The sequence below is a fragment of the Sebastes fasciatus genome, chromosome 23, assembly GCF_043250625.1.
Source record: "Sebastes fasciatus isolate fSebFas1 chromosome 23, fSebFas1.pri, whole genome shotgun sequence".
NCBI classification, from domain to species: domain Eukaryota; kingdom Metazoa; phylum Chordata; class Actinopteri; order Perciformes; family Sebastidae; genus Sebastes; species Sebastes fasciatus.
Window position 1 is genome coordinate 6,999,910 of NC_133817.1, and position 27,100 is coordinate 7,027,009.

Below are 27,100 nucleotides of genomic sequence, written 5' to 3' on the forward strand. Positions count from 1 at the left end.
GTCATCTCAAATGCATGCGACAACACGTGCGTTTGTATTCAACAACACAGTAAGATGACATCATGTGTAGCCTACTACTCTGAGGTGATTCGTGTTTGCCTCCAGTCTTTCCTTTGTTTTGCCTCCGGCTAAACCGTGACGTAATCATGATGTCAGCTGTAAAAGGATCTATACGCAAGCCAAGCATTTTTTTGTTATATCTTTTAGCAGTTTGTTTAGATTAATTTTTGCAAAACACTGGGATATATATATAAATCATCCTTAAGCCGGTCTGTTCCATCTGTTTCTCCTCGGCGCATCTGAAATGAATCATGCAGGTTAATGGTTTCCTCTTCTCTCCTCTCCTTAATGTAGAATGGGAACCCTCAGAACCCGTACTGTACAGGTATTGAAGGTGTGATGGAGGCCTACTACCAGAGTCTGAAGTCAGTTCAGCTCTACGGACCCACCAACTTCTCCCCTGTCATCAACCATGTGGCCAGGTAACATACACAATTTATAGGCGTTAATGTAATATTTTCCTCCTTCCCTCATTTACATGTACTCCAGTGATTGGTTTCCTATGTTTACCTTTCCACACTTTGTTTTTTTGTTACTCAATTTTCACTCTTTTACACTTGCATATTTGCTCTCACCGCTTATATAATGAACTTCAAATCATTTGCGTGAAAGAACACCGAGTACATTTCACTTTGCGAGATTGACACTCAGAATGTGTTCTCAGGTTTTCTGTAACAGGCTCCGTGCAGCAGGTGTTGCCAGGTAGCTAACAAGAGTTCAACGGAGAGAGAAGATATAAGGACACATACAGAGAAAGAACCTGACAGCTGATTACTTGTTTGTTTGTGTCACTGCGTTAGACGGGAACATAAGTTATGCTGCAGCAAAGCTCAGTCATGTGATCTGTTCAAAGTTCTGAACTAAAAAAAAAGAAGTGACATTAAGGAACTATTCATGCAAGTGTGTAATTAAAGAGATGCGCTCAAGTGAAGCCTCTCATCAGGTTACTTTATATACTTAGAAGATAATTTACTGAAATCTTAATTGCGTAGTTACACATGAAGAGACACTCTGAAGGGAAGCGGTTTAACATGCAGAGGCAGCAGTTTCTTCTTAGTCACCTGAAATACCCTGAAATACCCTTTTTTCTCCTGACTAATGTTCCATCAAACCTCCTTCATAAAGCCTCTTTGCTTTTATCCACTCCTCACTAACATGTTGTTTTTTAATGCGCAAATAAATCACAAATTTATTTTTACTGTAATTACATCAAAATCCTATATTCTCTCTTTTTAAAGGAACAGTTTTGGGAAATAAGCTTACTCGCTTTCTTGCCGAGAGTTAGATGAGAAGATTCATACTACCATCACGTCTTTACATATCTTTACATTACGTATGGAGCTGAAGCTGGGAGGCAGCTTAGTTTGGTATAAAATCAGGGGAAAACTAGCTAGCTTAGCACCTCCAAAGCTCACTAATTAACATTGTACCTTGTTTAATCTTAACACAGACAGAACTTTAGAGGTGCTTTAGGCTTTTTGGGGGAATGGATATGAAGCAACAGCCAGGAGATATTAGCTTAGTATAAAGACTGGGAGCAGGGGGAACCAGCTGGCCTGGCTCTGTCCAAAGTTAAAACAACGTCTGCCTACCAGCACCTCTAAAGCTCACTAATTAACATAATATATCTGGTACGTTTAAAGGTGCTAAATTTGAAATTCAGATCATCAAAACAGCAGCAAACTACTATTTGTGCTGCTAATAACATGCCGTCACCATGTTGAGAGCCGTGTGAAGGCAATCCCTCGATCATATTTATGCTCTGAATTTTGAATTTTGAACCTTGAAACCGCACAACAGCTGTTGTGTGAAGTGTTTTGACAGGTGGTTATGTGTTATGTGTTTGGGTTTGTATGAATTAAACGAACAAGATATATTAATTAGTGATTCAATTGTCTATTAGTGAGCTTAAAGGTCGTTACACATCGGTGCAGGTTTTTTCGTGCAATTAATTCGCACGTCAATATATATTTTTTAGAACGTTTTTTTTCGTCAATTTTCTGAGCTTTTGCATGAACGTACGAACGTTGTGTGGAACCAGTTGAGTTGCGCCTGTTATTTATGAAACAACAACACGGAGGCTCCGTAGTCCGAACCAGGACAGCAAACTTTATTACTCCTTTCAACCTTGACGGAGGCAGCGCAGACCAAGTCCACTCCTTCTGTTCTTAACTTTCACAATAAAAGCCCTAAACATACAATATTCGCAGGCGAGTATTTCACATTTTCATGTTGTTTATTCGTCATGAGCCTTGTGTGTAAAGGCCTTTTAGAGGTGTGGGTGGTAAGGGGCTTTTATTACTTTTACGCTGAGCCAGGCCAGCTGTTTCCCCCTGCTTCCAGTCTTTATGCTAAGCTAAGTTAACATCCTCCTGGCTGTAGCTTCATATTTAACGAACAGACACAAAAGCGTTGTCGATTATTATATCTAAATCTCTACAAGAATTACTCCTAATCATCCATCTTCTCATCCTGTCCTCCTCTCTTCTTCTCTCTTCTTCTTTTGTTTTGTTTGTTTGACCTTTTCTTACCGTACTCACGATTTTGTTTATCTGTTACTGAAGCACTCTTTCTTGGTTCGTGCAAATAACAGAACACAAAGCACACAAACACAAAGTAGCAAACCAAATAGTTTAATCCATGCAGCAAATGAGATAAATATGTAAATTTTTACTGTAAACAAAAACACATTTTTCATAAACGCCTCGCCTCTCTCAGCCTCAGACTACATCTCATTAATTTTTTAGCAACAAGATTTAACTTCAAGAATCTACTCAGTTTAAGTACCAGACTAATCAGCGCACATTCGACAAACTCGTGCTCCCAAACCTCATTAAAAACTTTTAACATTTAAACATCTTTCTGCAACTTTATTGCCCATTTGTCAACTTAAAGCCTGCTTACAGTATGTAACCAAGCAGAGGCTGTGTTTCCCCTCATATTTCAATAATCCCTTTTAACTCTTCTATCTTTCTTCACTCCCACATGCAGCTTAGTAACTATACACTTTACTCTCTTCCCCTCTCTACCACTCTTTAATTGTTGCTTTATGTATCCGCTATGTTGTTATCATCTTCAGTGAGACACTTAAAACATCAGTTGTCACCATCGGGGAGGAGACAGACATTGATCTAACCTCCCGGTGCAGAAAGGTGAAGCATAGCAAGAGCGACTGAAATAATGTCAGTGTGTAAATATCAGTAATAGTTGGTTTACAACTCACATGGGAGCGAAAGGTTACTCTCGATATCACAGCAGAAATTGAAAGCCGTATTGAGCTGAGCATCTATAGAATTGGCTTAAAGAGAGAGACGTACAGAGAGAAGTGCTTGACAGATTAAAATCCTCCAGAGTGGTAGGTAAGAGACATTTATTCAATGAGAACTTTCAAAGGACGTGTAGTGCCTCCTTTTCCACTCAACTATTTGCGTGTACTCTATTTAACTTGAGAACTAGCTTGAGTACTTTAATTAAAAAACCACACAGAATGATGCTTGATATGCTCAAGTAATGAATCATCACGGTAAACAAAAGACACGATGGATGGTAGCGCAGGCGTAATTACAAAGATTATGTTTTTTTGTGTGTGTAGGTATGCAGCTTCAGTGAAGGACGGCTCCCAGTACTTTGTGCTCCTCATCATCACCGACGGCGTCATCTCAGACATGGCCCAGACCAAGGAGTCTATTGTCAACGTAAGTGCATCTGCTGTAGCTGTTAACACCTAACCCCCCCAAAACAACAGGAGAAAAAAGACAGTTCACCAAAAAGAGAATTCAGATTAAAGGGTGTCCTCACTTCTTCACCAGTCTTTTAGTTGGAGAAATGCATCTAAATGGATTTGATTGTAATGATAATGATAACTATGGTTCAAGCACTCAATGCATTTGGGAACTGAAGGCTCGCAGGAAGTCAACAGCGTTGCTGAATACATTTTGAACAGGTGGTTCGACATGTGTTTGTTTGCATGCTTATCCAGGCTGAGTCTGATCCAGCCTTGCCTCACGAGAGCTGCTGAATCTGTGTCATTTTGCACCTCATTCACAAGCAATGAAGTGCCTCTTATCTTAAGTGCTGTTCTCTCAAAACATAAAAGGCAGAAATACAATGAACACTGAAATGAATTCAATCCCTAACTAATGATTTATGTAGCTGATTTTTCGGAAAAAGACACAAAATAACACATAAAAAGACGGACACAAAAAGTCAGAACATTAAAAACAAAGCAGACGAATGAATGAAGAGCGGAAAGGCTGCCATTAAGACAGCTAGACTGTATAGATATATATAAGACTGTATATAAATATGGACGACATGACAGCTCCCCAAAAGTAAAGCCAAAACATCTTGATCGCCCCCTGGTGGCTGGTTGCAGTATAGGTCATATACCTTCATGTTAGCGGATGGGCCAAACTAAAAAGTCAAATAAATTTTTCCCAAACATGGTTTCTGTCATTTTAGGTAGTTCTTATCAGGCTGATATACAGTATGTTCAAGTGTTCTTTTTTCTGCTAAGTTTGGTTTTATTGAGTTATTTGATGCTATAAAAAGGGGGTGAGACGTCATGATCGACAGCTGTGATTGACAGCTGCTCTGAGGGAAGTAGTCGTGCAGCTGGAGGCTCGGGAATTATACGAGAGAGGAAATGTAACTTTCCGTAACCGTCACAAGTATGTAATAGAACATGAGTCAGCTCGATCATAAATGTCGTTATAGCGATATTAGTCACTAGGTGGCTCACTCTAACAAGCAAGCTGCTGCCGTGCTCGGCTTGTGATTGGCACAGTTGGATGTGTGGGTGGGATTTCGATACCACTCCAAATGACGTCAAAATCTCAAGAAGGCAGCTCTCGTATCCGGGATAGTTTGGCTTCACTTTTGTACAGTGGAAGGAAGTGGAGACGTGTCGTCCATCTATATATACTGTAGGCAGTCTGGTATCTTTTCTTTTTCTTTATGCAAACTATCTACAAGACAGACTCTGGCTGCTTGTTTGTGTGTAGATAACCGTTACATTTTTCTATATGAATTGGATATTAAGGAAGGTATTTAGTTGTTGTTGTGCTCTTTTGTTATTTTCCATATACTGTAGTATTCATCCAAAGAGACATTTCACCGAAAAGGAAATACATCATGGAAAGCATTCACAATAAATGCCTTAATTATATAGCAATTTGTAGTATTTCATGATGCATAGTTGCTTAAATATAAAAAAAATATTTATGTAGATGAGTAGAACTGTCATGGTGAGAACTTTTTTACATTTGGGCAAAAATGTCTCTGTTAAATTCTCCTCATCGTTACTTGTTTTGCTCGCGGCAGCAAAAATCTGTCTTTGAAACAAAAGCTGGAAAACAGCTGTGCCAATATTTCCCTAATAAGGCTGTTAGGCAGCTCGCTGTCAGCTTATAGATGTATTGACTATGGAATTACTACACGGAGAAATGGCAGATATTGTTGACTTTAGAAACAGATAATGTAAATCTACCAGATCCGTTTAAGTCTCAGAGTATACATGAACATAAGGCTAGACATATTTGTATCCGTCCTTCCGTGCAATGCCAACAGAAATATGATGTGACTTTACGACTGATATTCGTTCGCTGTGCCGGCCTGACTTTTGACAGCATGTTATTCACCCTCCGTCCGTCCTCTCCATCACTGTCAAGTCATAGCAATGCTCCGGAGGGAAGCCAGAGTGCGATGTAGAATGCAAACAAAGTGAACAGTGAACGACAGCCGTTTGTGTGAAGGCAGTGATCCATCTCAGACCTTTGAAGGCAGAGACGGAGTGGAGAGAAGAGGTTGAGAGGAGCGAAATATTAAGGAGAAAAGGAGGTTGAGAGAGGAGGAGAAAGAGGCGGCAGGGTAGAGGGGACGGGGAATAAAAAGAGAGCAGTAGAGACGTAAAGAAAACCTTTTACCGAAGGGAGCGGAAAATAAACGAGATGTTTTGATAAGATCATCTATTGCTCCGCTGCCCGAGGTCAACCCATTACTCAAAATACGCTGAGAACACACACACTCACACCGCTGGCCCTCTCTTTCAAATAGCCGCTCTGTGACACACAAACACATGTCATTTATAAGCCGTCAGCGAGTCCAGGCCGTGTTGTTGATTCTCTCGTCTCTAATATTATTCCCTGTGATGCCTCGACCCACGCAGCGCTGCAGGAGGTGCTGTAGAAAGCACACGCGTTTACACGTACTGTATGTACTATACATGTTGACAAGAACATGACAGAATGAAGACAAAGGCTGTATCTTCTTTATCCAATTAACAACCCACATGGGTAAACCAACTCTTTCTCATTCCAAAGTTGCCACATACGGACGCTTGGTTAGAATTCCTTGGCATCACTTAGTTAACTACTTGGTTAGGTTTAATAAAAGATTGCATGTATGTTTGTTCAGTTATGTAGCCTACGTTACGTATGGGACGTAAGCAGGCGATAACCTCCTGGTCTGAGAAGTGAAGCCAATGTGGAAGTGCCTTAAACTTGCATTCTTTCTAACAGCCAGCAGGGGGCGACTCCTCTGGTTGCTAAAATAAGTCAGATTGTATAGAAGTCTACGAGAAAATGAGCATAACATAGTTAGGCTACGTAACTTAAAATAAGTCAACGTTGACGTTTGGTTTCACACGGAACATGAACAGCGGCCTACTGGGTGAAAGTCCGGTGTTTATTTGACCCGTCCATCCGCCCCATCCTCCTCCCTACTTTGCCTCTTTTGTCGCTCTTTATACTACGTCACTTGACTTCCAGAGCAGTTGCAGTGTTTACATTGGAGTTACTTGACAGCCCGGTGCGTCTCATACAGGCGCTAAAGGGTATCGGACGCTGTGACAGAACGTTGTGTTTTGACGTCCTGGGAATGAGACCGGGTTGGGTAGACACACACACTTTTCACAAAAGAAGAATATTTTCAAATTTTTTAAATATTAATTATTCCTCTCCTCTCCTGCAGGCCGCCTGTCTGCCAATGTCAATCATCATCGTGGGGGTGGGGCCCGCAGAATTTGATGGTAAGTCACCAAGAACTGGGTTTGCTGGTTCTGCTTTGGTATTTTTCAGGTTGGTACTCTGTATGTTTTTTTTTAGACTTTGACAACAATGAGAAATAATGTGTTTTATTTTGTTTTTCTTCTCCTCAGCCATGGTCGAGTTGGACGGCGATGAAATCAGAATCTCATCAAGAGGACGATTTGCTGAGAGGGACATTGTTCAGGTACACAATCCTTTCTTTCTCTCAAACCATTCCCCCTCTGCTGTTTTATTGTCCCTCTTATGGAAAGACTGATAGTTTTGACGGTATTCCAAAATGAAACCACGTCCAACATTACAAATGAGCTCTGCCTCTCGGCCACTTAGATCCTTTGTCATCACTTTTTTTCTGATTTATTCCCTAATGATTTATTATAAATGTGATACTGATTTTGAGCCAGCAGTAAAATCAAGGCCACATTAACCCACTCCACTGCCCCGGGGTAAAAATTAACCTTGTGTTCCCCCCCTTTTTCTGTATAATGAAACACCTCGCTTGAAGTCCTGCCTTTTTCTTCCGTAACGTGGTGATGTCACCAAGTAACACATTTGCTTAGCAGCTAGTTTGGCAACGCCCTCAAGCAAAGCTAGTTAGAGCGGAGCTGGAGCGGAGTCCGAAGAGTTTTGTTTGGTTGACCAATCACAAAAGAGTGGGTCAGCTGACCAATCAGAGCAAACTGGGCTTTTTCGGGATGGCGGGGCAGGAGCTCAAACAGAGCGTATCAAACAGAAGGTAAAAAGAGGTGCTGCAGCACAGCTGGTATGAGAAAAATAAATAATTTTTTGGACATTAAAGCGTGTAAACATGTTCTAGTAGAAACCCCAAATATGTATGTACCTGAAAATGGGCATATTTTGTCCTCTTTAATAATGCAAAAGTATCAAAACTCAACCAGTGATATTGGACAATGTTAGACGGACCAACAGGAATACTCAAAATTCACAACTTTTCAGAGGATTTATTTGGAAGTGTAGAAGGATTTGTGTGCAAGCTGTGTCGCTGTTTTAAAGGTGAGTAGCTAAAAAAAAAACACCCGAGTCCTGTCCAGACTGTTCAACTCTGTCCGTGCCGACAGACACCCGGTCACCTCGACCCCACGGCGCACCAGACCCCAGATGGCAACATAGACGCACAAATGCAGCACACACATATGTACACACACAGAGAGATAATAGCATGCTCCCCAGTATCTGCTGAGAGTCTGCCACATCGTCTTCGTCTTTCTCATTAAAGCGGATGAACAGAGACCCTCGGCTCGAACCCCGGCCTGCAGGGCAGCGTGGGGTCTGCTGTCATCCACGCAGAAGGGACTTTTTCCACCAAGCTGCTACAACTTAGCCGTATCAGAAGCCGCCTTTTTACTTCCTTTAAATCTTCCCTTGTAGAGTTTTGGATATGAAGTTTGCCCCGACAGAGAAAAACAGCAACAAAAACAACGAATGTCTTGAAAAATGCAAAGTAGAAAGTACAAGATTGCTGGGAACGACTGCTCAGAATCTAAACTATGATTAATTTACAGTCATTCCTTCAGCCCGTCCTTCATCCCGTATTCATCCCTTTGTTGATTTTTTTTAAAATTTGTTATCCTTGTTTGTTTTTGCTGTAATTGATCAGCCCACAATGACAAGTTATTACCTTTCAAACTCATCATTCGCTGACACCAAAGCGAAGAGATGCAAACATTCAGAGCGAGCCGTTTGTTTGTTGCGACACAGCGGAGTCACATTTTTTCTCCTCCGTGACCTTTATACCGCCGCTGTCATATCTCACTCCCTCACACCCTCCCTTAGCCCACGTAGGCGAGGGAGGCTAGCTCGTTAGTTGGCTTTTTAACAAGCTCAAGTACACACACACACACACACACACACACACACATGCACATGCACATGCAGAAAAAGACCTGGAGATGGTATAAAACTAAGTTTCAGTAGTGGAACATTACAGCAGTTCTGCCTGCAGGCTCTCATTACGAGCAAGCTAATAACCCCCAGCGACACGGCGAAGGTTACACTTCGCAGCGAGGGTTTCCAGCACAAATTGGCCTCTCATGTGATCTCGTGATTGCAGGTGACAAACAGTCTCATATCTGTCCTCATTTAATTCAGCATTATCGTCAACGTAAGAGCCTATAACCGGGTGGTTTGTGACACGTGACTGAGATACACCATTATTTATGTCATCACAGCAGGTGTGTTGGTATTTAGAAGAAGGCTGGAGATGTACATAATGAGTCACAACAGGGCGGCCCGATGGTTTGAGAAGTCAACATAAACATGTGTCCAAGGGGCTCCTGAGCAAAACATTGAAAAACTTATTATAAGTTAGTCTGGAAACTATTGTCACTGCAGTGCCTGTTTAGAGGTGAAGTGACATTCTAACAATGTAGGTAGCTCCATGAGATTATAGTGCACAGTCCCGGTTATGGTCGCTGCTAACGATTATTATTCATTGTCAATTAAGATATTCAGTTTACTGTCATAGAGGAGTAAAGAAACCAGAAAATATTCACATTTAAGAAGCTGGAATCAGAGAATTATTCCTTTTTTTTCCTTAAGAAATATGGTCTTGTCTCGAAGGTAACCCACAAATTGCAAAAACTTGCAAAAAGCTTGACTCGACAGTGAAACTCGCTGCCCGACAGCGCATCCTAACCTTAACTCTTCAAGGTCAATCCCTAACCTTAACTCTTCGAGGTTGATCCCTAACCTTAACCATATGGCAAGGATTTCTCAATTTGCTCGTTACCTTCTACCCATGGCCAACTAATACAGACTACCGCCACCTGCTGGTAGGCAGAGTTATTTCCTCCCACGCAGGCGAAGAACGTACGTGCTGGTTGGCCGTTGGCTGTAGTCTTTGCGGTGTGTTCAAGTGCGACTTTGCACACAAGCGACACAACACTTAGCCTTTGTTACCGCTAGTTGCTGTTGGTTTGGTGTGTCTGGGCCTTTAGTTTTTAATCTTACCTTACATAGAAATGATCCCAATGTGTTCCACACAGAGTGGTTTACAGATTTTACATATGAGAATGAGACACCACTGGTATTATATTGTGAATCATGACCTTAGTTGAGGTATTAGAGTTGGAATAAAGGGAGAAAAAGGTGTATTATTCTTCTATGTGTGAGTGACAAATGGCAGAAAACCATCAACATCAGTTAGATTCCTGACTTGCTACCGACCAGTTCTTGACTGTGCTATTGTGCAAATTAGCAGAGCTGATCCCCTCATTTGAACCTGCATATTTTCCCAGACATTTGCGAGAGCTAACTACGTCTTGGTATGTAGCTGCTGGCTCTGCGCCCGTCTCCTCTCTCCATCTTAAAGCTTGAAGCTGTCCAATTTCACACGCCGGCAGCCCCAAATGGCGTCGGCGAGCTTTAATACCTAACATTCTCAGTAAAAACATCATATCACTAATTTGCACATTCTTTGTATCCACATTGGCTGCTCATCTCAGTGACCTTAGGGGATCACATTTCTTCTCCGAGTGCTGTTTGGGAGAAAGTTTTGACATTCACCGCCAGAAAATAGAGCGAAGCTGCAGCCTCTTAATTAGGAGGGACTCGCTTCTCTGTAGCAATAAACTCGCAGTTCAGAAGAAGCTCCTTCCACTTAAAACAGTGAACGAAGCAACTTGAAACAAAGAGGATAAATTAGGTTATATAATTTGAATTCTTTCTTCTCTTTTCATCATTCTCTCCTCTGGTTTTGCTCCCAGACATTTCACCCTCATTCCTCTGCTCTTAAACTTCTTTCTAATTGCTGTTATTTGTCTTTTCACTCCATCTGCTCTTCTTTTCTGCAATCTTCATCTCTCCTATCATCATTTCCCCTCTCGTCACCAAACCAACTGTCTCTCCTCTCATCATTTCAACCCTCAATACTTGCACCTCTCCTACCACTCTCAATTGACTAATCCTAAGTGCCGCCCCCCTTCCCATAGTTACTTAGATAGTTTCTGGTTTCTAGGCAATATAGCGTCAAGAAGCCAACAGCGAGGCCTACAGTTTGCGGATATATTCAAAACAATAAACTTTACCGAGGTAACTTTTCTCATTGGGATGCCAGATTCGTGCACGTGACTGTCTGACCCTGCTGCAGTAAAATGAGAGCTTTTCTAAAGGGAATCTGGTGCACTACCACTTTTGTCCACAGGGACCCGTCAAAATCAACACAAAATTAAAATTCCTCACAATAGCTGTGACTACATACAATGTAATGTGTCCGTGAAGATTGTGACACCGACGTAATGTGACTTACAGACGTAGCATATCTAAGTATAACCCGCGAGGAAAGGGGACAGTTGAAGGAGGTTCTGCCGGGTTCCAAACTTGCTCAGCTGTTATTGGAGCACAGAGCGCAAAGGGGCGGGACTTAGGAAGGATCAATTGACCATTCGGCCTCCCCCTTAGCTACTGTTGCTACGCCGGTAAAACTTTCCATTCTTGCACAAGTGAATATGCAGTTTACAATGATAACAGCGGCAGGTTTTCGACTCAAAATTGTTCGCAATTTTTGAAACAGTGGATCCTTGATTTCAGATAGACGTAAACAAAAGCAGGCTTCTCATTTCCTACGAGTGAATGTTGATTTTCACTCGTCTCCAGCTGACTCCTTGATGCCTACAGTACATACATGATATTGTGCTATAAGTTTCCCACTTTAACTCCCTCTCTTCCCTCTCCTCCCTCCCAGTTTGTCCCATTCAGGGACTACATCGACCGGACGGGGAACCACATCCTGAGCATGGCCCGGCTCGCCAAAGACGTCTTGGCCGAGATCCCCGACCAGTTCCTCTCCTACATGAGAACCCGCGGGATCAAGCCGTCGCCAGCGCCACCTCCCTACACGCCGCCAGGGCCACCCATCCAAACCCAGATATGAGGAGCCGGAGAGGTGGGGGTGTGGAAGAATGATTTTCGGAGTCGGTGGTCAGCTGAACTTTTACGCGCGAAATACTTCCAATTTCCCTGAAGCCGCTCTCCATGCCTTGTCGTCGTGGATCATGTGTTCAGGAAGCTGCATGTCGGGCCGGGGGAGTGTCGCTTTTTGAGGACAGGAAAAGCCAATGAGAGTCTGTTTACTTCCACTGTCAAGCATTCCTGTTAATGTCTGGAATTTATTATTTTTTTGAGCCCGGGGGGAAACCAGGACAAGCCTCGGAGAGAGCTCGGAGAATTTTTAAGCCGGGAGGAAACGAAGGAATGAAAGAGAGGAAATGAAAGACAGCTTTGGAAACACTGTAAAGAGAATGTCTCCAGACAAAAACAAAGGAATCACTTGATCTTAAATTCACTTTCTCTGTAAATAACTGGACATGAGTAACTTCTTCTATCTCCGTCTCTCTCTCTCTCTCTCTCTCTCTCTCCAACTCACTCATTGTTTACAGTAAACACTAACAAGGATTTTTACTGTTGATACTTTTATATACACATAATTTCAATATGAATCTCTCTCTCTCTCTCTTTCTCTCTCTCTTTCTCTCTCTCTCTCTCTCTCTCTCCTGGCGTGTGTGTCAGGTAGCAGCAGTGCAGGTCCTGGTAGCCCTACTGTACCGTACCGTACCGTGCTGTACCGTACCGTACCGTACCGTATTCTGGTGTTTGTATTAACCTTTTGCATGAGTGTAGCCTCAGTCAAGTGCATGCATATAGTGGCCCTGCACTACCTCTTCTACCCATCCATCCGCCTGTCTGCCTGTCTGTCTGTCTGTCTGTCTGTCTGTCTGTCTGTCTGTCTGTGGGGGGTGAGTGTCTGTCTGCCTGTATCTCCATTTGTCACTTCACCCTGTCTGTCTGTCTGTCTGTCTGTCTGTCTGTCTGTCTGCACTGCTCTCAGGCCTGAGAAGTCTGTCTATCTGTCTCCCTGTTGCAGCTTTTCTTATCTCTCTCTGTCTCTCTCTTTCTTTTATTCCTCTGTCACTTTTACTAGCTGTTTCCATCCAACATTTCTTTTCAAAGTTCGAGCTGAATAGAAAATGCATGATTTAATGCTCATTGTTCGAACAGGGAGGAGTTTCATTGCAGAATGTGATGAACAGCAAAGGAAATTTCCTTTCAGTTCACTTTGGCCCAAATTAACATTTGTGCATTTTGAAATGTATAACATCTGTTCTACTCTGTCTCCCAGAGATTTTATACCCCTGAGGTGTCCATCATCTTAAAAAAAAAGCCAGTATGTGCAATACTATTATTATTTCCAAATGCATCTGTTGTTTTTGAGTCTTGCCTAGCAGCATGGCTCAACAGATGGCAGCGTCCGTCCACCACTTTGGTCCAGACTGAAATATCTCATCAATTATTCGATAGGTCGCCATGAAATTAGGTACAAACATTCAAGTTTCCCTCAGGATGAATTGTAATTCTTTAGTGATCCTCTGACTTCCTCTGATTCATGACCAAATGCCTGCAAAACTATTATTGACGTGTCCGTCAGTCTCAGCTTTTGTGTTTAGTGCTAATGAGCAAATATTAGCACGCTAACACACTAAACTAAGATGATGAATATGGTAAATAGGGCTGTCATGATATTAGATTTTCACTAAAAGAATTTAGTTGATTAACAATCATTAACACAATTTTGTCAACTAATGGATGACTTGATTTAATTGACAGATCTGTTAAAGTTTCACACAGAAGCACCACTTTAAATCTGGTGTTTACCAGATGTGCTCACAAGTTTCTTAGAAATAAATCATTCATCATGAAAAAAACATTAAAAAAACGACTTACCTGTTTAAGAAATCTTAGTTGACTAATTAACTTATAAACCCAAAAATAAAATCAATCAATTAATCATAGAAAATTTTAAAATAACAATAATAATGCTATCAGTCAAATTCTTCTTTAACTTTGTTATTATTGTTTATTTTGTCACTTTTTTGGCAAATTAATTACACTCAAAATACGATAGTAGGGAGGTAGAGAGAGAGTCTGTTACCGTAACTGTATATATAAAATGATTTAAGAGGCGCCGGATTATTTATATGATATTATCATATGTGTGTTTTTAACGTGATATTAATATTTTATTTTTAAAATATCACGTCAATATCGGTGCATCGCGACACTCCTTAGTGGTAAACGTTATACCTGATAAACAGCATGTGAGCATGTCAGCATGGCTGTAGACTCTTAGTCTTGTGCTTCGTCTCAAAGAAACAGAGTATGAAGTATTGGCCACATTAGCAAACATTTAAGAACAAATGTTTTACATTTCAAAATGCCAGATTGTTTGTTTGCTTTAGCCAAAATGATGAAGATTCAAATTGTGCAATTTCTGTTTTTCAGCATTTAATATTTTTGTGTAGCATTTATTTGACTTCTGAATGGAAGCACAGCTACTCTCTCTCTCTCTCTCTCTCTCTCTCTCTCTCTCTCTCTCTCTCTCTCTCTCTCTCTCTCTCTCTCTCTCTCTCTCTCTCTCTCTCTCTCTCTCTCTCTCTCTCTCTCTCTCTCTCTCTGTCTCTGTTCTCCAAACTGCCTTGGCAATATGATGCCCACGTGCCCAGGGGTTTCGTCTCATCGTGTCGTCCAACACCACATCCCCGCCCCATGTTTGAAAACGACAGCAGCTGCTCTCAAACGAAAATACCGTTTGAGCATAAAGAGCCCAGTGGTCAAAAATGCAGAGAAAAACACACTTTCCCTACGTTGGCTTTCTGTTCCATTTGATTTTGTACCTTTTATTGCACCTTTTAGCTTTGATACAGCTTTTTATATGTTTAGTTTTTTTGGATGTATATTCTTAATATGTGCCAATCATGTGTAAAAGGATGATTTGCGTGATTCCTAAACAGAGTTTGTCCGACAAGTCTCCGATTTAACAATTTAATTTAATGTTTTCTAAACGGCGTCTAACGAAGAATGAGTTGTGTTTTTGTCATGAATGTTGAAGGATTGTTCATTGTTTTATTGAAAAGTATGTTTCGATGATGAAAGGATACGTTAAATGTGAATGTATTGTATGACACAGCTTATTTTAAAACAACATTATATGAAATGTTTAAAAAGTCTTACAAGAAGCGGGAACATTTATTGGATCATGACAATGTGAAAGGATATTTAAGCATTGACACCCTGAAGTAGTCTTAAAATTATGGCACAAACATTAATATCATTATTATTTATTTTGTGTGACTTACTGTAGAGCTCATGACCACCATATCATCTGCTAACTAACTCTAATGTCTTATAAATAGAAGACTTTTTAATGAAATCATGATGTATTATCAACCCAACACACATTGTGTATCAAAAACAAATGATATGTGCTGAGTTGCTGCTATTGGTTGCACTAATGTCTCTACATATTGCTTAATTATGGCCATTTTCTGGTGTTGCCAACAAGATTTCCAAGATTTTTTTATGTGAAATAGTCAGCTGATTACGGAGTCAAAGTATTTAACAAAGTTGTGGCAGTGCCAGACACATAATTCTTGCTACGCTCCTTTTTTGAGGAGATGTTTAAAGAGTAAATTTGCTACACTTTTCTACACTTTTTTGGGGTATTTACAGCAGTGGAAAGTTTCCTTGTGGCTCAAAGACACCGGACCACGCTGACATTATCGCTAAAACTGCAACTCAGATGTCTTATAAAACACTACAGAGTGGAGTAACCAAGCATGATTATTTGTAACTGACATTTTATACACTTTGTTTTTAATATCTTACATTGCTGCCTTGACTTATTGCTTAATATCCTTAAATTCATCTTTGTTTTCTCACATTCCCCTCCTGTATAGCCACCGTAGCAGAGTGGACTGACTGTACGTGTGTTTGCTTAGCCGGTGCAGTCGCACTCCGGCACACACGTTCAAAGCGTAGCTGGACACATCATTAGGACTGCAGGTCAAAGTGAGGAGCTCATTACTGCCTCAGCAGATATACTGTAAGACTCGCATCCTCCAAACTGTTAGAGATCCAACGCTGCGGGGGGGTCAGGGAAGATATTATGTTTGGGTGGGACTGCTTCGCGCGGAGTCAGCTCAGTGTTTGATGTTTGTGCTCGGTGACAATTTAGCATGAATCCCTTCTGGTAGAGACACATTTTTGTGTATAGATAAAAGCAAGCCTTTTGCTGCAGCCTAACGTGAACTCATGGCAAGGCGTATAAAAAAAGTAGGACATTTTAAGGACATTCCACGTGTCATGATAGCGCGTTTTTGGCTTTTCACGTGTCATTTCAGACGTCGTTACTGTGAAACTGTCGCGGTTATGTTTAGGCATCAAAACTACGGTAACAGCCACATTTAGGTTTAGGAAAAACATCATGGTTGGGCTTGAAATGAGTACGTAAAATACCGACGTAAACAACGTAACACAAGTACGGAAAACACGTCACAAACGTCAACTTCAAAATAACTCAACAACACTTTTCAGAACTCCTGGTTGAAAGTCCTGTGTTTGTTGGACCCAAACTTTTTATTCTACGTCACTAGCTCTGAGCGCAGCATATTTATGCGGGTGCGTTTACATCGCAGTCAGTACAGACTACACGGCGTGAAATGACACGCCAAAGACAAGAACGGTGTTGTTATTGTGCACGAAATGACTTACAAATTGCCGCGTCATTCACAAGCCATTTTGGTGAGACCGGGCTGGGCAGCCACTGTGGACAACAAGTGACGACTACGGGATAATATTAAGGAAAATTATGGTTTATTGCAACGTTTATTTATGTCTTTCCGGCTATTGGTTCTATCGGTTATGATAACATTGTACTTATCAAAGTTGTAGTTGCTAAATTACTGCTAAAATGTAAATTGTAATGAGTCAAACGGACTCCGTAATGTCAGTTACACAGCAATACAGTATCTGTCTAAAGTTAGCTAACATTGGTTGACTAGATTGAAACCCCCCGTCTTGCCATTTGAACGGCTAACTACCTCCTGTTTCAAATCACGTGTTCTTCAGCAAATCAAGTAGGAAAAGGCATCTTTTACTTCATGCTCGTTTCCCCAAATTTAATGACAAGTCTTGTCGCCGAGGACGGGACTCGGTATGGAAGCAAAAAAAGGCCACACGGACTTGAAACCTTTGAAATGTCATCACTGCAGAATATTTAATGTTGTGATTGAAATACTATCAAATTAGCATAGCATTTAAATATTTTACTATGGAAACTATCTGAATTTATGTGGTTTGAATTCTTAAACCACTCAAACCTAAATAACGTAAAACCTATGCCAAATCAAATATGAGGATCATGAAATCAGATCTCAGATGATCCGCTGTGGCGACCCCTAACGGGAGCGGCCGAAATACGAACAACGTTCAAGTTGCTCAGAACTATTTGGTACTTTTTTTATCTAAAAATTCAAATCCATTAAAAAACAAGTGAAATTCAGACACCAAAATTCAAAATGCAAATTTTAACATCGGGGCTACCAAGGATAAGCAATCATGTGAATTTTCTATCTGAATTTGTGGATTTGGGGGGGAAAAAAAAAAATTGCAAAACTTAAATTTCAAAAAGGGGATGTCAAAACATGTTAATTCAGATGGTTTCAAATAAAAATATTTCAGTAATATTAATTCAATGGTATTTTTTTCAGCATTTCTTCAATTTCAAAATATATTCATTTGCTAATATTTTTTTTTTATTTTTTTTTTTGGCCCTTTTTTGCTTCCATACACATACACACATTATCGCCATAGTCATTCGTGCCAGTTATTTTGTGTTGGTCTGTTTAGGATGGACGGGTATTAATATTATTATTTTAACTTTCCATCATTTTTCCACCATAGTGCAACAGCTCACTAACTTTGCCAAGCCCCTAAGAGTGTGTGTGTGTGTGCATGCGTTTGATATAAGTATACTTTGCGTGTGTGTGTGTGTGTGTGTGTGTGTGCGAGTATGTATGTGCCCGTGCGGCGCCTTTATACGAGTGTTTTAATAGACCATGTGAGGTGTAAACACACATAAGATCTTTGTTTACTGAAGCTATCCAAATAATATATTGTATGCTCGTCATATCTTCTTAACAACGTGCACCATGTTTGCATGTACAGTTTTACAAAGGATGCACCAGTTCCTTTTGTTAAAAACTGCGTGTTTTGAAATATATATATATATATTAAAAAAAAATCTATATGAAAATCTAACTGTACAAAATGGCCTTAAATCTTTCACTGATTTTCTTGGAATTGTTGCGACGCCTTCTTCAGAAAAATGAATTGTTTCGAGGAGTTTAATCGTTATCTATTTTGTGTCGGTGTTTCTATTGCTTTCTAGTGGATTCTTTCTTTGCACAAGTTCAATTATGGAAAAATAATTATCTTGTACTTTTTTGAACCGTGATTAATCAGAGAAAGCATGGCTGAAGTACTGATTGTCTGATAATACATATAATAGATGACTATTTCTGTATCGAACTATGGATTTTTAAATAAATATTCATATTAAACACAGAAGTTGTCGGAGCTTTTTCGTTTTGTATTTGCTCTTTACATATTTTGTATCCGTTCCTTCGTGGTTGTTGTTTTCTCTCCTCTCTCCATTCATAGCTTATTAGGACTAATATGTGGTTTGTTCCCTCTGATAGGATAATTATAGTACATGAAAGTCTTCCCACACGGACACAGGACCACTAGTCTGCTGCAAAACACGTAACATTTATTCATATCATCCTTCTGTTTCTCTGAATCCTTCAGATTTACCACCCAGCCGCGGTGGAAACCTTCCATCCGCCTGCTGAAGTGGCATCTATTTCCTAGAATATAAAAAAATTGAAAAATATTTTGTCCTGAGAGTAATTGGCACATACTTTAAAGAGGCAATTAGCGAGACTGTCAAAGCCCCGTCACACAAATATACCAAAATGTGTCTGTTTATCTGCCGGGGGGGTTGATAGGCTTCTTCATCAAAACCCAGCGAGTTCTTTGACAGGTGCTGAGATCCCTGATTTTCCAAAAAGTCACGATCCAGCTTGTTTTTTTATCAGCATTTTAAGATATTCTCAGTCTCATTGCTGCCACTCAGAGTGACGGAAGGGTTGCGGAGTTTTGCAGCAGCCGTGAATGTCTTCCTACTATGAGAGAGGTTAATAAAGGTCAAAGCTTATGAAATACTTAAAAAGAATAGTTTGACATTTTGGGAAATATATTCATTTGCTTTTTTGCCGAGGATCAATGTAACCCTGTCTCCTTCAAAATTACATTCCCATACAACTGAACTGCATTCTCAATTACGTTTTGAGGGAAGCGTATTAGGTTTAGGTAACAAAACAACTTGGTTAGGTTTATTAAAAACATCATGGTTTGGCTTAAAATAAGAACATTTGTTACATTTGTTACGTTACGGACGTAATTTAAAATAAGTCAACATTGACTTTTGGTTTCACACAGGACGTGAACAGCAGCCTCCCGGGTGAAAGTCCTGTGTTTGTTTGACCCATCCCAACCCAACCCAACCCAACCCAACCCAACCCAACCCTCCTACCTACACAGACTTCCGTGGACTTTGATTAGAAACATATTTGTGATACGTCAAACACAAACGTAAATTAAGTTTTTTTTTTAGAAAACCAGGCCAGCTGTTCTCCCTGCTTCCAGTCTTTACGGTAATACTTAATCACCTCTCGGTTCTAGCTTAATGCTTAACGCTGAGTGGTATCAATTTTTTCATATAACTCTTAGCAACAAAGGGAGTATTTTTATTTATATAGCACATGTCATACGACAGACTCAATGTTCTTCAAATAAAAACAGGCAAAGATCAATTCAGTGTTTGAAACTTTATGTACAACCAGGTATTAAATAAATCAAGTCATTTTATTCCCTGGAAGTTGAACCTAAATGAAATACAAGTAGGTTTTTGAGACCATGTTACAACCGACCAAGTCTATTTATTCTGTAAAGCAAAAAAAGTGTGCAGATGTTTTCATGCTTGTTCTCCAAAGAAACTGCACCAATCTCGAGTATTTGGGACTTTTTGCCAGACATTGCAACAAGTCTGGAGGCTTGCGAGATGATCTTTTTGCAAAATACTGGATACTTTTCCCTCGAAATAAAATAAATTGAAAAGGAATAATCACCCTTTGGTGTAGAGAGGGGTGTTTTGATTTAAGGCCCAAAACATCGGGAACCGAGGGTCTTTTCGTACGTTGGTTGGTGCATGAATAGAAGCAATCAGGGACTTGTTCTTGTCTTTATGTTGCTATTTTGATGCTTTTCTAGCATTTCACAAATGTATAAAAACTCACTATATAATGACTACATTCACTTTCTCTTTCTAATCACCGTTACATGTGTCCATATGAGTTGCTGTTTACGTGGTAACTTGTCTTCATCTGTCTTCACCTGCCATGCGTGATGCCTGAGAGTCGCAATTAACTTTATTCCTTTCAAACTCCCTCCCACTGCGCACCCGTCCGTCTCTGGCTTGATAAGATAAACACATAATGATCTGTCACATACTGTAAGTCGACGGTCTGTTATTAAGGTAAACAGCTTGTTCTATAGACGAAGATGGAGAGCCCACAGCATATGGACGCCAATTATCTCCTCGGGAAGCAACACAAAGGGTGTCAAAAGAGATTTCAAAGTAAACATCAGACAAAGTTTTACTGTGAATTAAAGTTGTAGCCTTTTAATTACTTGTTAAATATACTACACATTGGTGCTGTTCACTTTTCAAGCAAAAAAATGTGTGAAAAAAGGAGTGGGATATTGCGTATTGTTAGCGTGGACTCATTTCAGAATGGACGGCTTGTCTCGAGTGAAAATAAAGTAAGACATCCACAGTACATGTGTCAACATTATGTTGATAATCAAGATGTTGACAGATGTAATCAAGTGTCCTGCTTGCCCCAATCAATCACCATCAGCCCTCTCATGTAGTAAATAGATGTCACGTGTCGACCCGTCCATTTCCCCCGTCATAAATACACTCATACATTTAGAGAGCGGACAGAATTGGCTGATGAATTTGCCTTATTACAGATCTACATTTGCATATATTTGCAAAACAAATCCCACTCCGTTGGCTTCACGTTTGGCCCCGCTCGAAATCAAGCCTGAAATTGTGGCTTTGGCGGCCCGAGGTGAAGCGAAATTAGAGCTTAAATTAAGTTTGTACATCTAAATGAAATAGGACGGCAATGAGGGAAGGATTCTATATCTCAGAGGACGGTGTTAAGGGTATGTGTGTGTGTGTGTGTGTGGGCGGTAATATGTCCGAGGGAATAAAGATTTATTTTAGTCGTGATGTAAATGGCACTCAGATATCAAATGTTCCACCAAACGCAATATTTATTAATTCCGTTCCATTTGTGGCAGCCTTGAGATTACTTTGGTGTCTGCTGGGAAAACTTTAGATTTGCTTTGCACAAGTTTTAAAATGTAATATTCAAACTTTATCATGTGTTGGTATTCACCATAAAGACTGAAGACTTTCTTTGCAACAGTGTGGGGGCATGGAGAAATTCAACTCACCTGGTCTGATTGCATGCTGCTTTACTTAACGGTGACTTCAAATGTTGTCGTGTTTACCGTGTTCACGAGAAGAGTCCATATGAACGCCCCCCTCTTGTGGTATTCACGATCTTGTAAGTGGAAAGTTTCTGAAAGTTCACGCGTTGTGACGTGTTTGTTGACGTTGTCAGAAATGATTGAGGCCATGGAAGTTAATTTTTCGGTGCATAATAAGTTAATTTATTGTAATTTTAGTCGTACATTGTTTTTCTTCATAATTTTATAATGTCTGTCATTATGCTTTTTTCATTTACTGCATTATGTTACCTGCTTTGATATTGCCGTTGCTTAGCAGCGGTGTTCTCTCGACTTTACCATCTGAACGCCGAGCATATCGTGTACACGACTTCCCATGTTGTAATCCGAGCTCACGAGTTTCATTTCAAGGCACCATTAAGTTAGTAGCAGTCACCCAGTCTCTCGTTTGCTTGGTCACAGTTTGGTTTCTTTTTCTTTGTCATAGAACAGCATAGCAGCACATACACCCTCCTTGTTTTCACTTTTAATGTAGTTTCTTTTCTCTTAACCTTTTTAACCTTTTAGTTTCAACTCCTTTGTCCTTCCTTGAGGCAGACTGAGACATGGAAACTGTGCCAAACCTTCCTTTTCACTAGATAAAGTCCCTGCTCGTTTACATGTTGTGTGACAGGTTTGAAATTCCTCACAACTCTACCACAGCAGGTTCAGCAGCACAACAGCGAGTCTTATGTTTATACTGGATTTGTCCGGCCGTAGTTTGTTTGTGCACTCAGAGGAGCTCGACAGAACTCACAGCCCAAAATACACAATCATACAGGAAGAGAACAACAACTTCAAACACTCATTTCAGAGCAGTGTGAGGAGCACAGAGACAAAACAAAAACACAAGACATTGGAAGGAGCCCCGAGGGGAGGGGTTGGGTTTAGACGGAGCTCCTGAGGCGATGCTACGTTCAAATTATACTAGCTTTCCAACATCGTCGACCCTATCTTTAAACTATTGTCTTCTGATACTAAATGTATAATCTGCAAGATTTAAAACCCATGGAAGAGTCAGATGATGATTTTAGCACACTGTATGCATTGGATGTTTGTAATGCAAAGGTTATTTTTTTACTGAACAAAGGGGAGAGCCTTGTGCATGCCTCTAGTTGCTTTAAATAGCTTTATTTTCCCAGCGTCCCTTGAGGCCAAAGGGAGGCGACGGATGGATTGATTGAGGGTCTGAAGAGAGGCAGAGTGAGGGAAAGGTGCTAATATCACTGTCAATCAACTTCTAATGCAACGCCAGCAGAGAGAGAGAGAGAGAGAGCGTATCCGAACACACACACATGCACACAAACACACACACACACAGCACAAGGGAGTAACAGTGCTCATTAACAGACAAACATCAAGGCCACCAATAGCAAGCTGCACCTGGAGGATACGATGCTCACAATGCAGGAAAATAACAAGTCAACCTGACAGCGTGCATGAGACTCAGCGCTCAGATAATAACATCCGTACTGTAAGGAAAACGAGACACAATTCCTTTGCTCCTTAATTGTTTAAATACTTATTCACCGAATGATTATGTGGTAATTAGCCGATGCAAAAGGCTGCGTGAGGTTTTAGTCCTTTCAAAAGACTTGATGTCTTAATGCTTGCGTAAGTCTAATGAACACTGTGGTCGGTGTCTGTCAGCCGGGGTTGTAATTATGTTCGCCTGTCACTTCCTGACACAGCCTGTAGCTTAGCAACCTGTTACGGAGACGGAGCTAAAGTTGGATCTCATTTGAATATTCCCCAGAAATTAAGAAGAAGGAAAGAAACTCAGGTGGTCGGTGCAATACTATGAGCAGAGTTTCATTTCTGCAAACCTGAAGGTCTCATCAGGACACCCCTAAAAAGAATTCTCTCACACACCTCCCCCACAACGGCAGGAAAGTTTTACAGACAGCGTGCTGGAAACAGTGATATGAATGTGGGCAGGTTGCATAATTACTGTGTGCCGTTAATAAAACAAAACACATGTTTTGGCCACTCCGCCCACTGAACTCCCACCGCTCTTATTTAAATAGAACATGCTCCTCGTGGACTGTAATTGTTTTTTTCTTAAAGGTGCTGGCAGGTATAGCTGCTGCTGTGTTCAGGTTCATGTAGTTTCATTATGTAACTTTTAAATTTGGATTTGTGTATTTAATATTTTTCTTACAGCATATGTCCAAATGAGATTTCTATTTGTGTTAAAAGCAGAGGTGTGAGCGGTGTGGCACGTATTGCTATTTTCGAAACAAGTTTTGCAAGTTACGTCAGTGACGTTTGTCACATGTTTGAAGTTTATTACACAGCTTTGTTGAATACTAATAATTTAATATGATGCTGGCTTTTATCATCCCTCTTTGGCCATTTTATTCTGCCTTTTAAAAAGATGTATTTTATCCCCAGATGTTTTTTGTTTTTATAATCCCTCTGTTGTTTGTATTTTCTTTTTTGCTGATTTACTGTTTTTTGCGTTTTTACAGTTTTTTGGGTTGTTTTTTTTCCGGAAAAGCGTTTTGTAACCTTGTTTAGAAAAGTGCTATATATATATATAAAGTTTATTATTATATTATTATTATAATACTCAATTCTGATTGGTCAATCACGGCGTTCTACGGTCTGTAATTTCTATGTATAGCAGACCGTTGCTATGTATAACAGACCGTTGCTATGGATGAAGTTCTGATCTCAGGCTCTGGAAGACCATTTTGATGTCAAATTATTGATTTCTTAAGTAAGTAGCCGTGTAATAAGCGATGCCCCCTCCGCTAACATGGCCCTATCTGGGTTTATTTCACAACAATGACCGACTCGCTGCACATTATCCCTAACTTGTGACGTGTTTTCCATACTTATGTCACGTTGTTTACGTACATATTTTACTTGGTTGACGAACTTACGTACTTATTTTAAGCCCGTTTTTCCTAATCATAAGTAAGTGGTTTTGTTGCCTCAACCTACCTGCGGATGTTACCGTAGTTTGGTTGTGTGGCGTCCAAATGACACGCCAAAAGCCTAAAATGCGTCCTAATGACACACGGAATGTCGTACTATTTATACTATATATATATTTTTTTTAAAGTGCCTGCCCTTTTCCAAACAGTTTTCAAAGACGGCTTCTCAGATGGTTCTGTGTAACAATCTATCTGGTGAGTCAGGTTAGCTATTGTGTGCATGTGCACGAGCACACACATGTGCATGTGCACATCACCTCATTAGTTCAGACATTTCACACTGTAATTATCATTAAAACTGTGTTTTGACATGTATGTGATTTGTTAAATCACTTAGTAGCAAACATGATGATGAACACAGACTAGTTTAATTTGAGTCATCATGTCTCAAGTCAAGTCAGGTCACGAGTCTTTAACTTCCAAGTCCAAGTCGAGTCTCAAGTAATTTATTATCTGTCAAGTCGTCGTCACAGTGACTCGAGTCGACTCAAGTCCAAGTCACAATGACTCGAGTCCACATCTCTGCTTAGCAGTAATGAAAATCAATTCAGAAGGAGCCTATTATGAATGTACTCTATAAATTATGACACATAATAGTATATGAGCTGCTTTTAATAATAGAAAGTATCTGTGATTTGGGTCCTCGTAATACTTGCCATTGGATCGGTGTTGCGTATTGGATATTGCAGTATTGTTTCCTCTGCCTGTGTGCTATCACGTTCTTTTGCAAAAACTATGAACTCGTTGCTACCGTGAGACTTGTAGAATAAAGTCTTTTTGACGTGTCACAGTAACACATGGTGTCCTCCGCTTCTCCATCTGTTTCTTGCGTTTACTTAGTTGAAGGTGCGATCGAGGCTCAAACTGCAGCATAATTAAATCACAAGGAAACAATTTACTGTCAAAATCTGATTTGCATCATAATTACAGAAAGCGATAATTAAGTCGTGATCATGTGAAAACGAAGTTTGATATCTCAAGATAATGGGATAATTGAGTAGCGATCTCTGAAGATAATGGGAAGAGAGAGAGAGAGAGAGAGTGAAAATGCTTTTGGCTCTGTTTCATTTCTGCTCATTTGAAACAAATCAAATTAAAACACACAGATGAAGAGCTGCGACGCTGATCGTGCTTCTTCATTATAGTCCACAAACACTAACAGGGCTAAGTGAGACAAAATGGTAACTTGGGCCACTCAGATGACTGATGGTTTTTATTGCGCTTGTTGTGTTTAATTAGATACCACACACACTCACACAGAAACGTTGCTTTTGTCTCAATTAGCAGCACATATGAGGCCGCTTGTTCTCCCTAACCTGGCTTGATACATTATGCATCACGGCTAAGCGTTAAGTGTGCGACAGTGTGTTTCCACCTCGGCTAGCAATGCATTATGCAGTGAGACAGGAGGCAGATGCATGGGGGTGCTAGGAGCCTCATTGACTTGTACGTTTTTATGTGTGTGTGAGAGAAAGAGATGGTATAATAGGTCAGTGGGGGAATCTGGTGAATTTCCATTTCATTGTTTGTGATTTCTCCAGATACATGTACTGTACGGAGGCTATCTGAGAGTGCTGAGTTTCTCTACATGTGAATGTGAATACATGTATGTGTGTTGACATGTGGACACGTGTGCGTAGGAAGCAGACTGATGCACAGCGACAGGGTCGAGAGTGTCGGAGGAGTTGGAAGATCATCTGACAGCGACGGCCTCGAGTGCGCGGAGCGATGACTCCACACACTTCCACACACTCGCTCGTTGCTGCTCCGCACAGACGGAACAGGGACGTTAAAGTTATAATTGGTATGACGATTTATCGAAGCCAGGAAATATGCCTCCAAATGAATGCTAATGTTGCTCCATGTCTGCTGGGAGTTCAAACAGGCAACTGTTGAGTAACACATTCAACTTGAAGGTATATACCCGGGCCTTTCTGGTGAAGTTTCAGTGACATTTTGCTTGAATTTCTGGTCTCTGATGCTGGTTCTAAGGTCAGATCAGTGTTTGCAGTGGCTAAACTTTTTACGCTAGTATCAAAAAATCTTATCATGTCATTGTTGCTTATTCCCATTAGCAGATTATTATGTTTATTGATCAAATGGCTACACTCAACCAGAGAAATAATACTGTAAAGAAGCCTTAAGGTGACCACGAGTCCTTCTAAAAAGAGAGGCATGTATACTGAGCTCTATAACTCACAGGACCCCCGTGCTCCGAAGAGGCAGAGTGGAAAATGAAAAGGTCTCTGTTGTAACCGCCCACTGTAGGGGTGATGATAATTATCAGGAATGGCATGTGCCTCGCCTTTGAAATAATGACACTGACAGTTAAAGGCGGTGCATTGCTTCCGAAGGCAATAGTTCGGTAATACAATGTGAGGTATCGGATGAGTTGCTGATACCGATGTGTTCCCTTTTTGTTCAGTCGTGTCACATATTTCCTTAAAGGAGCTATAAACTAAACGGAGTGTGGTAATCCGTCATTCGCTGTCATTTCCCTTTTCCCCCAAAGCATTTTAACTGAATGTCACAATTCCCCTGAGTTGATTGGAGGGTTAT

At 40.5% G+C, this 27,100-nt stretch overlaps 1 protein-coding gene across 1 annotated transcript in view; it reads left to right on the top strand.

Moving 5' to 3' along the window:
* Positions 1-15,081, top strand: part of LOC141762140 (copine-8) — a 99,020-nt gene extending 83,939 nt beyond the window's left edge. Inside the window, exons 16-20 of the mRNA XM_074626072.1 lie at positions 355-482; positions 3,653-3,755; positions 7,030-7,087; positions 7,217-7,290; positions 11,806-15,081. Coding sequence (XP_074482173.1) covers positions 355-482; positions 3,653-3,755; positions 7,030-7,087; positions 7,217-7,290; positions 11,806-11,994 — 552 coding nt within the window. The 3' untranslated portion in view covers positions 11,995-15,081. The remainder of the gene's footprint in view (positions 1-354; positions 483-3,652; positions 3,756-7,029; positions 7,088-7,216; positions 7,291-11,805) is intronic.
* Positions 15,082-27,100: the final 12,019 nt, after the last annotated feature.